The sequence below is a fragment of the Vespa crabro genome, chromosome 2 (genome assembly GCF_910589235.1).
Source record: "Vespa crabro chromosome 2, iyVesCrab1.2, whole genome shotgun sequence".
Classification (NCBI taxonomy): domain Eukaryota; kingdom Metazoa; phylum Arthropoda; class Insecta; order Hymenoptera; family Vespidae; genus Vespa; species Vespa crabro.
Genome location: NC_060956.1, coordinates 469,421 through 482,858, shown reverse-complemented (window position 1 = coordinate 482,858; position 13,438 = coordinate 469,421). Strand labels below are relative to the sequence as shown.

The 13,438-nt window shown below is 33.7% G+C and overlaps 5 protein-coding genes across 9 annotated transcripts; 3 read left to right on the top strand and 2 right to left on the bottom strand.

The window, feature by feature from the left end:
- The first annotated feature begins 155 nt into the window (after nt 1-155).
- On the top strand, nt 156-2,306 carry LOC124421990. 3 transcript variants are annotated; one of them, XM_046957828.1, is made up of 4 exons: nt 158-369; nt 982-1,230; nt 1,296-1,557; nt 2,289-2,306. In XM_046957828.1, the coding sequence occupies exons 2-3, from the start codon at nt 1,004-1,006 to the stop codon at nt 1,552-1,554; spliced, it is 486 nt and encodes a 161-aa protein (XP_046813784.1). In that variant the 5' UTR covers nt 158-369; nt 982-1,003; the 3' UTR covers nt 1,555-1,557; nt 2,289-2,306. The 3 variants fall into 3 exon arrangements, with proteins under 3 accessions (XP_046813785.1, XP_046813784.1, XP_046813782.1); XM_046957829.1 differs by lacking the exon at nt 2,289-2,306 and having other exon boundaries at nt 156-369; nt 870-1,230; nt 1,296-1,753; XM_046957826.1 differs by lacking the exon at nt 2,289-2,306 and having other exon boundaries at nt 159-369; nt 1,296-1,753.
- LOC124422035 lies at nt 1,962-3,410 on the top strand. The gene is made up of 7 exons (XM_046957919.1): nt 1,962-1,999; nt 2,059-2,228; nt 2,289-2,483; nt 2,564-2,660; nt 2,722-2,806; nt 2,902-3,054; nt 3,128-3,410. The coding sequence occupies exons 1-7, from the start codon at nt 1,962-1,964 to the stop codon at nt 3,347-3,349; spliced, it is 960 nt and encodes a 319-aa protein (XP_046813875.1). The 3' UTR covers nt 3,350-3,410.
- LOC124421979 lies at nt 3,205-6,267 on the top strand. Of its 2 annotated transcripts, XM_046957810.1 has the most exons (7): nt 3,205-3,345; nt 3,433-3,644; nt 3,745-4,969; nt 5,055-5,241; nt 5,310-5,707; nt 5,783-5,994; nt 6,080-6,267. In XM_046957810.1, the coding sequence occupies exons 3-7, from the start codon at nt 3,840-3,842 to the stop codon at nt 6,094-6,096; spliced, it is 1,944 nt and encodes a 647-aa protein (XP_046813766.1). In that variant the 5' UTR covers nt 3,205-3,345; nt 3,433-3,644; nt 3,745-3,839; the 3' UTR covers nt 6,097-6,267. The 2 variants fall into 2 exon arrangements, with proteins under 2 accessions (XP_046813766.1, XP_046813767.1); XM_046957811.1 differs by having other exon boundaries at nt 3,433-4,969.
- LOC124421984 lies at nt 6,210-8,632 on the bottom strand. Of its 2 annotated transcripts, XM_046957818.1 has the most exons (5): nt 8,103-8,632; nt 7,598-8,006; nt 7,243-7,526; nt 6,907-7,179; nt 6,210-6,793 (listed from the first exon to the last, which is right to left on the bottom strand). In XM_046957818.1, the coding sequence occupies exons 2-5, from the start codon at nt 7,976-7,978 to the stop codon at nt 6,535-6,537; spliced, it is 1,197 nt and encodes a 398-aa protein (XP_046813774.1). In that variant the 5' UTR covers nt 7,979-8,006; nt 8,103-8,632; the 3' UTR covers nt 6,210-6,534. The 2 variants fall into 2 exon arrangements, with proteins under 2 accessions (XP_046813774.1, XP_046813773.1); XM_046957817.1 differs by having other exon boundaries at nt 6,907-7,526; nt 8,103-8,480.
- LOC124421985 (peroxisomal membrane protein PMP34) lies at nt 8,631-11,876 on the bottom strand. Its single transcript, XM_046957819.1, has 9 exons — nt 11,718-11,876; nt 10,897-11,089; nt 10,740-10,800; nt 10,066-10,132; nt 9,765-9,913; nt 9,548-9,661; nt 9,126-9,373; nt 8,974-9,041; nt 8,631-8,867 (listed from the first exon to the last, which is right to left on the bottom strand). Exons 2-9 carry the CDS (start codon nt 10,966-10,968, stop codon nt 8,723-8,725), a joined length of 924 nt encoding a protein of 307 aa, XP_046813775.1. The 5' UTR covers nt 10,969-11,089; nt 11,718-11,876; the 3' UTR covers nt 8,631-8,722.
- Nucleotides 11,877-13,438: the final 1,562 nt, after the last annotated feature.

Sequence of the window (13,438 nt, the reverse complement as noted above, 5' to 3'; positions counted from 1 at the left end):
CAGAAAACGATAAGAATTACTAGCTTTGTTGTTTTCGTAGAAAGAGTTTCCAAATCTTCGGGAGATATTTTTAGCTTATATGTAGAAAGATGTCGTGTGAAAAGCTAGAGGGCACTTATTAGGAAAGAAACGCAAAGAAGAGTTAAGGAAAGTTCAGTTTTCGCCGTGAAGCGATATAGTGCGTTTCGTGATATCTCGTTACGTTACAACTTGAATCACGTGATTTTAACGTAATTAAAAACAAAAATTGTGTATGTTAATACAATGTATTCCTAACAATAGATTCTTTGACGCTCTTTTGAAGAACGATGAACGTCTTACGTTTTGCCGTCTTTTTATATTCAGAAAAGGGGTCATCCTGTGATTAAGGTAAGCAGTCAGCGGAAATCCGGCCGGCAAAATTTACGATCGATAACGTCTCTTACACTAAGGTTTGCTCGAGTTATGGAACTCGAAATGATATTCCAAATTTTTTTTTCTTACAAATTAAAACAAAAACGAATTCTATTTATAAGTTTGAGTTGCTATCGTCATCGATGGTTCGTTGGTGTTGACCTATCGAACGATTAGAATGTTTTGGATTAAAGAATTTCAAACGTACAACGTAGTTACAATTTGGAACTTCATTGTTTCTCTGACGTAATAGTTCTCATAAAACGTTCATTGATTATGACTATTTTCTTTTGAGCATGCGAATTGCGTTTCAAGTTTCGCAAAAGCGTGATCGATACGTATGTATATATATATATGTATATCTATACATAAAGAGAGAGACGCGCGGACTAATAAAAAAAAGAGGCGCGCTATAGTTACAACAAATGAATTAATGTTTAATCAATTATATTTAATACTGCATTTTTTTTTATTAGGTGTTACGTCTTGACTGTGTTAAAGTATACAAATGATACGAATCGCGCGCGCGCGCGAACAAAGTTCACAATTTATTTAAACAATTTCTTTAACATTGACGTTACTTTCCAGTCTTGAGTAACCGGTATGAAGCATGCAGGCTCCTATATCAAGAAGAACGATAGGATGCATTGGAAAATGTATTTCTGGTCTGAAACGCGAAGAGTTGGATCAGATAACAGATAATATTACGAAAACTCTAACGCATCCGCGCGGTAGAGAAATTTTTCGTAGATATTTGGAACAACGAAATCTCAGAGATAATCTCGAATGTTTAGATTTATACGAAACATGTTCAGAATTTATCGTGAAAGAACAAAAGTATGTATATAGGATTTTTATTGTAAATTTTGTGTGTCTCATTGCAACATATTCTATGTTTACAGTACGTTATCGAAAGATTTCAACATAGAAAGTTTAACGAATGACGTTACGAGAATGAAAGAACTCCTTGAAGATTTGGACGGTGTTCCACAGATAGATTTGGCTCATTTGGAACGCTTCAATGAAGCTTTAAACAGTGACTCCAGAATAACGATGCTCGCTGTGTTGGAAGATACAAGGGAACGTTTAAAAGATCATTTAAGGCGTGTACACGGAAGTTTTAAACGATATGCCTCGGAACCGTGCCCTATAACTAAATAAAAAGTATTAACATTTTAATGTAGGGCTCGATGGTTTAATGGATTTTAATATAACGCGTTATTATATCGTACTTGTGTGTTTTCAAATGATATTTTAAGATTTATTATCGTGTGATTAGACTTATAATAATAGATTTATTGTATAGCACGAGAAGGAAAAAAAAAAAAAAAGAAAAGAAAAAAGATTTTCTACAATGAAATGGCATTATCGTTATTTCAGAAAATCCTTGTGTTCTTTAAATGTCACACACACTTTGAATGGATAAAACTAATATATACGCGGACACACTCACGCATATAGATTTGAAATAAGCGTAATATTCATATTGATTATTTTGTTTCTTGTACGTCGATTAGTACGTCCATTTATTTATTATTGACAGTTTGACAATTTGAAAAAGGTTAAATATGGGAGGGATTATTCAACATTCTACTAACGTATTAAGGTATAATGACGCACGAACTTAAATTCTAGGAAAGTCGAATGTATTTTTATCTTTAATAGCAAAACTAAAACGGAGAAAAAGGTCAGGGAAAAGTCAAAAGAATTCGCCGACACTTTTCCGAAAAAGATTATTACGAACATTCATACAACCACGGTAGCAATAGAAAATTATAGAAGAGAGAATAATGATATTACAACGTATCATAGTGATCTATCGGAGAAGAAAGCGAGTTAGATATAAACATATTAACGATATAATTGATAATATTTATAAAAATATTTCATTTTAGAAGTATTTGATAAAGAATTTAGCAGAACAAAGATTCGAAGTTTATTTGAGATCGTAGATCAATTGGAAGCGAGTTTAACATTTTCCCGTATTTTGGAATCGGAACAATGGCTACGATATTCCGCTTTAAAAGCGCAGAAAGTTGCTATGATCGATGATCTCAGGAAAGCTAATAAACTGAATAAAAATATGTTGAGTTAGTTGTATGTCGTGTAATAATAACAAGAAAAGAATTTTTCTTTTTACAATCGAAATAATTGTCATTTTTTTGTTCAGATTTATTCAGACAAAGTGTAACGGATGCACGTATTGGAAATACGGATACCTTACCGGAACCCTTGAAAAGAGAAGTGCAACGGATTTGGCACAGAAAGTAATGTTATAAGATATGATAGATCGCGTATTAAGATATTTATTTGAATGATTTTTGATAGGTACGATGATCTGTTGAAGCAAAACGAACGACTAAAGAAAGAAATCAATACAATGAATGCGCACGTCGAAGAGAGAAATAAACAGGTCTAGAAAACATCGAAATAATTATTACCTCTCATAGAAGAATAATATTTACGTCGCTTACCGATGTTGTCATTCGTTTGTTTGTTCGTAGATAGATAGATATACTTGAACGAAGGTTATTGAATATGGCTGAAAATTTAATAGAACGCGAAGAAGCGATAAAGAGAGTTTGTATCAAGTATTTGAATCTCAAGAAACGTAAAGACGTGGAAGAAATTTTATTAAGAGGTTCGATCGAGACCTTACAGGTAGGTGAAATAAATTTTTTACGATCACTTTACGTTTGATCGTAGCGTTTAAGGATTGATTATTATTTCGAAGGATGCGCTGCAAAAGGCACGTAACTTAAATGTCTCGAGCAAGCCCGAGATACGCCTTTCTTTAGGCAAAGATGCTCAATTGGCCATGGAGATACGACGAAGCGATCGCTTGGTATACGAGAATGCACTTTTAAGAGCGCATTTGCAAGAGGCAAGACGTGCATGCAAAAGCAGTAGAAGTAGTAGCGTCATATCTTTACAGAAGGATTCATTCAAAATGTAATTCCTCTCCTTTTATATGCGTATTAATAAATGATTAATAAATCATTCTTTACATATTACAATTTTAATTTATTCTTATTATAGAAAGTAGTATATATAGAATATAGTATATATGCTTGTGTATAATTGATTATATCAGCAAATAATAATGTTATACATAAGGTTTCTTGAAAATTGGATTGGCATTAAGTAAATACTGGTGCTTCGCTATATGAACGGTGAATCCGAAGATAGAAAGTCCATTTAGTGCGCTACGGCACTGGACTATCGTCTAATCGCTCTTTTTCGTATTTCTCGTAAGTGAACAATAAGAAAAATATTGTTATCTCGAATAGATACTCGGCTGTAATATGATAAAAATATGATTCGTTTTAGATAAAAGATTATTATTTTCAGAATAGATAAATGTAAGACCAAGAAGGATCTTGTGTTTGTATTGACTTTCGACGATGACAATTTATCATCATTGACATCAAGTTTCAACATTGACAATGCATTTTATGCTATTTAATTACGGTTTATTTTGTCTCTTAACTCCCGCATTGATAATAATATTAATTTCTCTTTATATTTATCGTCGTATCGTCGAAGCGTTATTGAAGCATCAATTGAAAGACAAATTCGTTGGTCTCTTGGAAGGCACCGATTGCGTTTGGGCTATAGAAGAGCCTTCGGCCCTTTCTGTCATAAATGTCCTTGTTGTTTTGGAAAAGGATCAACATGAAATAAACGCGAACGTTCTAGAAAGCTTTAGAAATTTAATTAAAGAACGATTAATCGGTTCAAATTTCGAGAAGATACTTCATTGTAAAAGGAAAAAGTATGGATACTACTTTTGGGAAAGAGTAAAGGAGATCGATTTGAAGGAAAGAATAAGATGGCTCGAGCACGATCAAACGCGTTGCGATGGATACTGCGATGACATTTACAGCGAATCGTTGAAAAGAGTATTGGAAAGGAAGTGTAATCAACCGCTTCCTCAAAATCACTCGACGTCCTGGGAGATATTGATCTCAAAGAATTGTTCATGCGTCAGTCATCAGCACGTTCGACGTATGGAAGAAGGCCGCTCTATTCTGGATCGTGGAAGAAGAAACAAGATCAAGATCCCAGTATTATTTCGTATTCATCATGCTCTCGGCGACGGATCTGCCTTGTTGAAGCTCTTCTTGGAAACTATTGCTGATAAACCTAATGAAGTCTCGACTATACCAGAAGAAAAGTGCTCGTTAGGACGTCAAAGGAAGAATTGTGAAAGAACTTCGTTGGGCCTCCCTATATTTACTCACTGTGCGAAAAATTTCAATGTCTGCGAGCAGCCTTGTTATTCGAACGACGTACTTTCCGCTTGTATGCCCTTTGCCGATCTACAATCTCTACGTATCTTAAAGACGGTCGTACAGAATTATTTAAACGGAAAGATTAATTATTTCGAGCATGTTACCTTCGACGAATTTAAAAATGAAATGCAGATATTTCTCTATGAACGGTGGATAATTTTTAAAGAGTTTCTAATGAAAGAGGTTTATGAAAAACTTAAGATCTTTGTGAAAGATCTAGTTGTCCTTATTCTAATGCCCTCGTATTTAATGGATCAGGCCATTCGCAGTATGGATAAGAAGTTCGTTATTGTTCCTCGAAATTTTTCTTTTATAATATATCGGAATAATTGCATCCAACATTTTACATTCTTCTTATCTTTTCAGTTCTCTTCATGGATCAAAGTTAACTGGACAAAAGATCGTTACTTATTGGTCAGAAAATGATTATAGAAATCCAAGCCAGCAAAAAGTTTTAACGAAAATCAAAGAAATAAAGAATATTACTGGAGCAAGATTTGTTGAAGTCTTGTTGGCAGCCTTGTCTTCGAGTTTACATAAGTATTTTCTACGCGTACGTATCGATCACGTTCGAATTTTCAAGCTCCGATTTAATATTTTATATTTCCAACGTACACGCAGATCAATGAAGTACCACCGAATTCACTGACCGTCGTACTCCCAGTTAAAATGGAAAATCCGAGAGAACAGGTTCATTTGTCCAACGATATCTCGGTTGGATTACTTCCTTTGTGTATTTCTGAGATAAATGGCAAAGTATATTCGAATTTAGATGAAAACTCAAGGACGATCGAACGTCTTCAAGACATTATGAAACTTAATAATAAGCTTCAAGAAGATCTCGATTATTTGATTAATTTTTGGGTAATGAAGTTTCTCTCTGCCGTATTACCAGAGATATTATTGAGACCGCTCTTGGAGAGTCATAGTACGATGATTTTTAGCAATTTATCTGGATGTCAGGAAGTACACATTGTGGGCTATCCCGTGAAAAATATTCTTTTCTGGATACCGAACAAGTAAAATTTATTATTTTTCATTAAACTCTACGATCTTACGAATCGATTGTAATTCATTTCTATATGTATTTTCAGAAGTAACACTGGTATCGGATTTTCTCTCTTCAGCTATAACGAACAATTGCATTTGTCCGTAGTCGCTGACAAAGCTTTGGTAAAAAATGAGAAAGTTTTTTCCAAAATATTAGGGAATACCGTCTATGAAATCGAACAACTTCATGAGAGCTTAACATCCACGCGTTTCTCAAAGAAGTTTCACTCTAATGGAAAAGCACCCATGGACAAAGGTAAATCATACTCAACTTTAAAACGCACACAAACTTTTTTTTTATATCAATTGTAAATTTGTTAATTATATTTTGTATTTTTCAGAAATTGGCGTGCCATGAACCTATAGAGACACTAACAGCGTCAATCGCATTTTACTTATTCTGTGAATGAAAGCACATTATCATTTTCATAAAACTATTTTCTAATGTAATATCCATACAAAATTAATGTATTATTTATACATTGATGTTTTATTCTTTCGTATATATACAAATCTTATATACTGAAAAGTTTCTTTATGATTCTTTATCTAAAATTAATAGAGAAATAATGAAAATAGTAAGACGTTATTAAATATATAATAAACAAATGCTATACAGAATAAGAAGTCTATAAAATATTTTACGATGTACATACGTATTTACGTCATTGAAAATTGTCCAATTGGTAAGATCATGAAAGATATTGATTACAAAATTTTTCTGCTTATTTAATTTTGATGAACTTGGACTTTTTATTTTTACGAATTAATCGTATGTATCTATAACTCGTCAAAATTATCGATCAGACTTGAGAAAAAGAAAGGGCCAAAAAACAATATCGAAAAGAGTGTTAAAAAAAGAAAATGTACTTCCACGACGATTTTTAGTTCTTGACGATGGTTTAGTGGTCAAAGAGGCTTTTGTTAATGGCGCCACTGAACTGTGAAAGTCTTTATGACTTTTTATTTTCTTCTCATTGCTTTGAGAACTATAATCTGACGATACATCGAAATCGTCGGAGCTTGTGTCTATATATTTGCGATGTTTCAAAGATCTGTATTACATTAGATAATAAAAAAAAAAAAAAAAAAGAAAAAAAAAAGAAATAATAATTAACCGCATCAAAGGCGAATATTCGCTGAACATTAAATTAAAAGTTATTCTTACCTCCTCCATTTTTTCGTAATGTATCGCCTTTCCGGTGAACTCCTTGAATCGCTCAACGTTTCGTCAATATCTCGACAGCTTGAATCTGGATTACAATTGTCGCAAGATCGATAGTTGTGGCTTTGTTTTAATTTATGTAATACCGTGAAAGTTGATGGATCACTAGCACTGCCAATGATAGCAGGGGATGTTTCTGTGATGATTGTTTCGTCATTTGGCTCATGTTTATCGTTTAGAAATATACACGATTTTTGTTGTTTGCTTGAAACGTATCTATAGAACATATATAAAGATAAATGAACGTTTGAATTAACGCGATTACTTTGAAAGACATACTTTGGATAAGCGTTTGTCTTTAAGACTTCCTTCATATCTTTCTTACGTGAAATCGTGTCAAATGATTTTTTTGAGCTTGTCAAAGATAATCGCTTGATCGAATCATTACGAGATATTTGTACAACAACTGGTGATTTGTTCCCTTTTGCTCGTGGAATTCTACTATCTTTCTTTTGCGAGATTATCGACCTAGGAGTTATACTGTCGAGATTCTTTTCATTTCCGCTTTTGTTTTTATCTTCAGAGCTGCCTCTCTGTGAATTCTCTTGCGTATCAAAATTTTTCTAAATACAGGAAGGATACGGTTTCTATGAAAATTAGGCGATCAAAACTTGGGAAAATAAACTTGTTAAACCTTAAAAAAAATTGGTGTCGATTCGCCCTCGGTAGAAGTAGTTTCATTTTCTGCAGTTCCCTCTTCAGTAGCAGTAACGTCGACTTCATCTTCCTTGTTTTGACATTTCGAAATAGAAGTTGTTTTTGACACGGTTTCCGTATTTTTTGTAATCGACAATTTATTTTTCCCGCGAGTATTAAAAGCTTTCTTTCGTATGGATAAGCCGGTATTAAATTTTTGTCCCAAAACATTTGGTACGTCAGGTTGACTAATAGCCGCATCGTAGTCGTATGCGATGACTGGTTTGACGTTAGTATTCTGTTTAGTTCTAGCACTGTTTTGCCGAGACGAGATAGATTTCTTTGTTTTTGGAATTTCATTTCGAACTTGTGCATTCATCGTTTCCCCGGCATGACGAAGACTCCAACTGTAAGATAAAATAAGAGATAATGAAGAAGGCAAAAGTTAAGATAACATTATTATTAGAGAATATCGATTGATGGATGACAGTATTCCTATATACCTGGAGGTTACACAATTTTTGTTCAGTCGCTTTTTCGAGTCTTTTCGTATTTTTAATTTACTCCAAAATTTACATACACTTTTAAACCTTTTACGATGGATCTTTGTGAGTGCACCGTCTGTTTTATCTAAAGATTTCGTAAGATCTGCTTCCTCACTTAGCCATTTTGAAAGACTTTTATGCGTTGGGAAAAGAGGCGATATTAAATAGTTAAATTTATATTCGATATTTGGTTGAATGTTAAAAGGCGTTTTTCTTAGGTTCGCCAGTATTTTTCTTTGATATGTTAAGCGTTCACATGTTCCAAATCTCCGCGAAATCGTGCTTGGACTTTTCTCCTTTTTGTATTGTCACCTTGAAAAACAAAGATGGTTTATTCATAACTTCATGGTCAATGCGATTACGCTCTTTATTCATGCATGTATGCGCATATTGTTTAATATACTTGTAGAAAAAACATTAATATTAAAAAAGTAACATTACAAAAAAATAAAATACGTGACATGGAAAGAAGAAGAAGAAGAAAAGTCGCATTAATATATATATATATATATATATTTATTTAAATTCTGATAACCGATTTATGCTTAAATACATCCTCTAAACACATAATCGTATCGTTATCTGACACCAGGTCTATGAAGGAGAATACGAAATACAAATCTTGATATTTTCTCGTAAGTCAGAAACATCAATGCGGCAGTTAAGACGGTCTGCAAAAGTTTTGCTTCCATCCCCTTGTACAATCCAAGTATGCCTTGTTTTCTAGAAAAAGAAAGAAAATTAAAAAAAAGAAAGTACAAGATCGTGTACATCTTGAACGATATTTAATTTGATTGGATAAAAGAAGAAAATATCATATAGGACTTACTTTAAAATATAAAAAAGAATTTGGATAGTTCCAGCATTCGGTGGCAAGTCAGGATACTTGTGCCCGTGCTATAAACAATAGCACATATAAACGTTTACATTATATCAGATAATGAAAATTTTATTTATTTCGTATAACGTTATGCTAATCACCCTCAGTTTCGTTTGTATTAATTGTAAAGGATAAGTTAACGTCGTGGCGACCGTTTTCGCGATCGCACCAATAGTGAAAAAGACCCAAGCTGGTGGTTGAATGTCAGAAGAGGACGCATCGATTTTCCTCTTTATACTCTCGTATGTCATGAATTGAATAGCTGGATTCGCAACGAGAAGCAGACTGGGAAACGTACCTGCCCATAATTTTTCTAATCCTTCATACTTCCATATATGCAAAAGACCATCTGAAATAAATGAAACAAAAGTCAGTTCGACCAGTCAGATTTCTGTCTGACTAAACTAACGTCTTATATAACACAGACGCAAACGAATTCGTTCTACGAATCTATTTTTACATTTAGAAAATGCATTATCATTTTTACGATATATGATAAGGATTTGACGGTTCTACTACCTACCGTACAATGTGTTATAATCATTATTGTTTTTTTCAGCGACACTACCGATCCCTTTCATTTTCAATCTTGTATTAACTACCCAAAGGGGTGTCGTTGTCAGGACGTTGATCACACCTGCGAGAGAGAGAGAGAGAGAGAGAGAGAGAATGGTTGGATGCGTTACAAAGAAAATTAACATCGTAAAAATTGTGTAGAAGAAAAAAATTTATGATCGTGCCTGCGATTGATGCTACCAAAAGATCATTCCTGGCTGTTTGATTTCTTCTACTTCTCAACATCTTCAAACCGTGAAACGTGTAGAAATAAACAAAATTACTGGCACAAAGGCTTTGAAGAACGGGTACCATTCCTCGGTACAAAGTATGCCTGAGCGATAAGTATTAAAGTTAACAATGAATTAATTTTAAATAAACGACTTTGAGACTTTTTGAAAATTTTCGTAGAGATATAAAATTACAAGAACGTTTCTGACGTATGTAACATGGTAATACATTTGATAATTAGTTACGGCAACTTACGGTCCTTCTTTCGAAGTTAGCTCACGTATCATCGCTAGTGTATTCTTTGCTTCTCTATTTTCCTCCACTGTATACATAAAAAGATAAAAAGTTGAGTGTTTAGCATTTCATATTGCATATCTTTATATTGCGTAAGTACTTTGGCGATAATGCAAAATAATGCAAGAGTCAAATTTTTTTTTCAGTTCCTTAAAACAATATATTTGATCCTTTTATATCTAATATTACAATATATGTAATTCTTTTTAATTAATTCCTATGAGAATTATCTTCCAATAAATTCATTGCCTGCATAAAATATGTAAATATTCTTTCGTAATTAATGGAAGTCCTAAGATCGAGCTGATGCGATTATGTATATAAATTATGCGATTATGTATATAAATTATGCCTTTTTGATCATCAATTATGCTGATTTTCAATGGATGAAAGATAAAATTTTCGAAATTATTTGTCTTTACAAGTCGAGTTACAAGAGGCACCATGAAAAATGAAGAATAATTAATTTGTCGAGAATGAGGAACGTCGGTGATTTTGAAAATATCTGTAATTAATTTGTATGTGTGTTTTTGTTTATAATGAGCCACGATATAATCTCTGACGATATAAAAAGGTTAATAATCATTATGAAGATTGGAACGTGAGAATTTGTTTGTAGATAATTAAAGTCTTACGTTGCAATCGACTTCGTACGGTGTCCAGCGGGAAAAAGGTTGCCATAGCGATAACGCTACCCTACAAAGGAAATAGAAAAAATTGGTATAGAGAAAGATATAAATCATGCAAATCATCGATTCGCTTTCGTTAAATAAATATTTATCGAGTACTTACAGCCGCGCCTGACAACGCGTGTACCAGAGTATCGTAAGTGAAGATGCTCCTTCCAGTATTGTTGCCGCCCATTTTGAAATATATAGTTTAAAAAGATAGAAATGAAAGCGCGGCAATTCGATGGTGGTGCGTCAGTCAATGTGGGAAGACATTCGAAAAATGAACGATGCGCCGGACTCCTTTTCTCGGAGCTCTAGCAAAGACGGAAAGAATAATGAATTCTCATGATTCTTCCCTACTTTGCCGTTTGTCGCAATATCGATCGATTTTCTCGGCGAAGGAGAGCGCGTTCGCGCGTAAACGATTGGTCGAGTTACGTCGATAAGCGACAGAGACCTGACTTCGACGGGTTGACAATTGACCAACTTCTAATCGTTGTACTATTCACTTTTTTTCCGAAAATAAACAGAATTGATGTATTTTTGGAAAATAAAAATATTTCGATTAAATTAATACGTAAAAAGGCTAGACGTCTTATGTAAGAGAAAATCCACTCGTTAGAAAAGCGTATGCGCTCGACGACGACCTTCGTCATTCTACAAATCTGTTGGGCTTCGGCACCAGGGTCGGCTCTAGTCGAATACGGGTGGGTGAATAATAAAGGGGAGCCCCTTAACGTCGTTTGAGTACTTCTCTTTATATTTTTTTTTCTTTTTTCTTTTTTCCAACACTCGAAAAAAAAGTTAAGTCAGAACGAATAGCAATGTACGCATTTAGAGACAATTCTTTTTTGCATGCTTATACGTATAAATTATTTTGGAATTAACTAACTTTATCAATGTCCAGATTTTCGGTCGATGCGTTGCTGACTTTGTACTTACATATATTTTCTGATGTTTAAAAAAAATCGTAAATTTAACGTCGACAGATTAAATTCTAGTATCGTTTTTCCCACGTATAATTATTCTCCCGAGATATAATTATTATCAGTAGGACGTAAACGTGTCACGCTTGCGCCTTTGCTCTATTCTAAATTCGACGACTAGATGGCGAGACACGAATGTCCTCTATTAGGCGCGATATTAATTATCTTAAATGTACGACTATGATCGAGCAAGTTGTTATTGTTATTTGCTTCGAAAGGTCAAACTTCAGAGGTTAGCTATTTTTACATTCAATACAGAATATAACCTTAAATTTCAAATTCTCAAAGGAAATAATGAATTGTAATTTAAAGATTGCATTTATTATTTACCCAATTAATTATATGTCCATTTTATGAGGCCTTATGCATATCGTTTAATAATAAATATTTCTAATTATTAAATAAGTATATCGGCCAATTGCAAATTAAAAATTATTTAGCAAGTGTAGTTATATCAGTAGTATATCAATGAAAGCGACATCTTTGAAAGAATTGCCGTAACTTAAATCGCGAAGACTTTATCGTGCGTCGTTAAAAGAAGATTACGAATATTATCGATAAGTTCATTTGAAAATCGCACGATAGGCGGCGTTATAAAAATTTTATATTTGAGAGTAGCGCATTTAACGGTCCTTCGTTCTAATTATTTCGAAAATAGTAAAAATGATAGAAGTCACCCGCGAATCAATTGCGCGATAATTATTAAATACGAATGGGTATGGTTGCGTTGAAAGTTTTTTTTTTTTGTTTCTTTGTTTCTTTTTTCCCCCTTTTCTTTTTAACGAACGAAGAAAAGACGCGCGTTCATCGATTGTAAGAACGCATTGATTCATTGACGCATCTTCGAGGTTAATAGTTGCGAACTTCAAATCGCCACTTTGATTATCGGATCTTGAAATCAGCTTTTATCGGTGAGTGATAAAATTTCTATTTCTATCGTCGTTTCTACGTCGTTTACGATTTTCATCGTTTCTATATCAAATTTAATAATAATCAAATTTAAATACGAAAGTTTAGAAATATTAACGTACGAACCATCGACATCATAGGAAAGTCTACGTTTGGGTATATAAATTATTAAAGCGTGCTTTAGTCAGTGACGTCAGCCATGAAAATTGATAGGTAACGAAGGAAGAGTTTGCATTAGTTCCGATTGCATTGACTTTGGCCAGTCCGAAATTCGTAGTCAAAGTTCAGGGCGAAAGTTTAATTAAACATCTCGTGTCTATGGAATTTCGTGGATAATTATTCCCCATCCTATCCCCCCTTTTGTGGGTGATTTTGTCCTTATGGAGATCGCTGAGTCAGTGAATAAAACGATCGCACAAGAAATATATCGGCGATATATTCCTTGAGTTTCTCATGATTTAACAATAAAAATAACGTTTTGTACCGTAAGTACCAAAACGATTACAATTTGAATGAAGAGATTAATTGCCGTAGGGATAATGGAAAGAAAATTGATAGGCGAATAACGGGATATAATCGCTTTATCGGAAGTCGGAGTTAATGCAAGTTCGTTATAAGCGAGTTTATTAAACTGGATTAAGACATCGTATGCGAGCAGTCCCCAGTTTCCATATTTATTATGGAAACTGGAGACTTCGCTCGGTGTCTCCGATCCAACTGGGGGGCTGGGGGAGAAAAGAAAAAGCAGAATTCGCTCGTGAAGAAAAG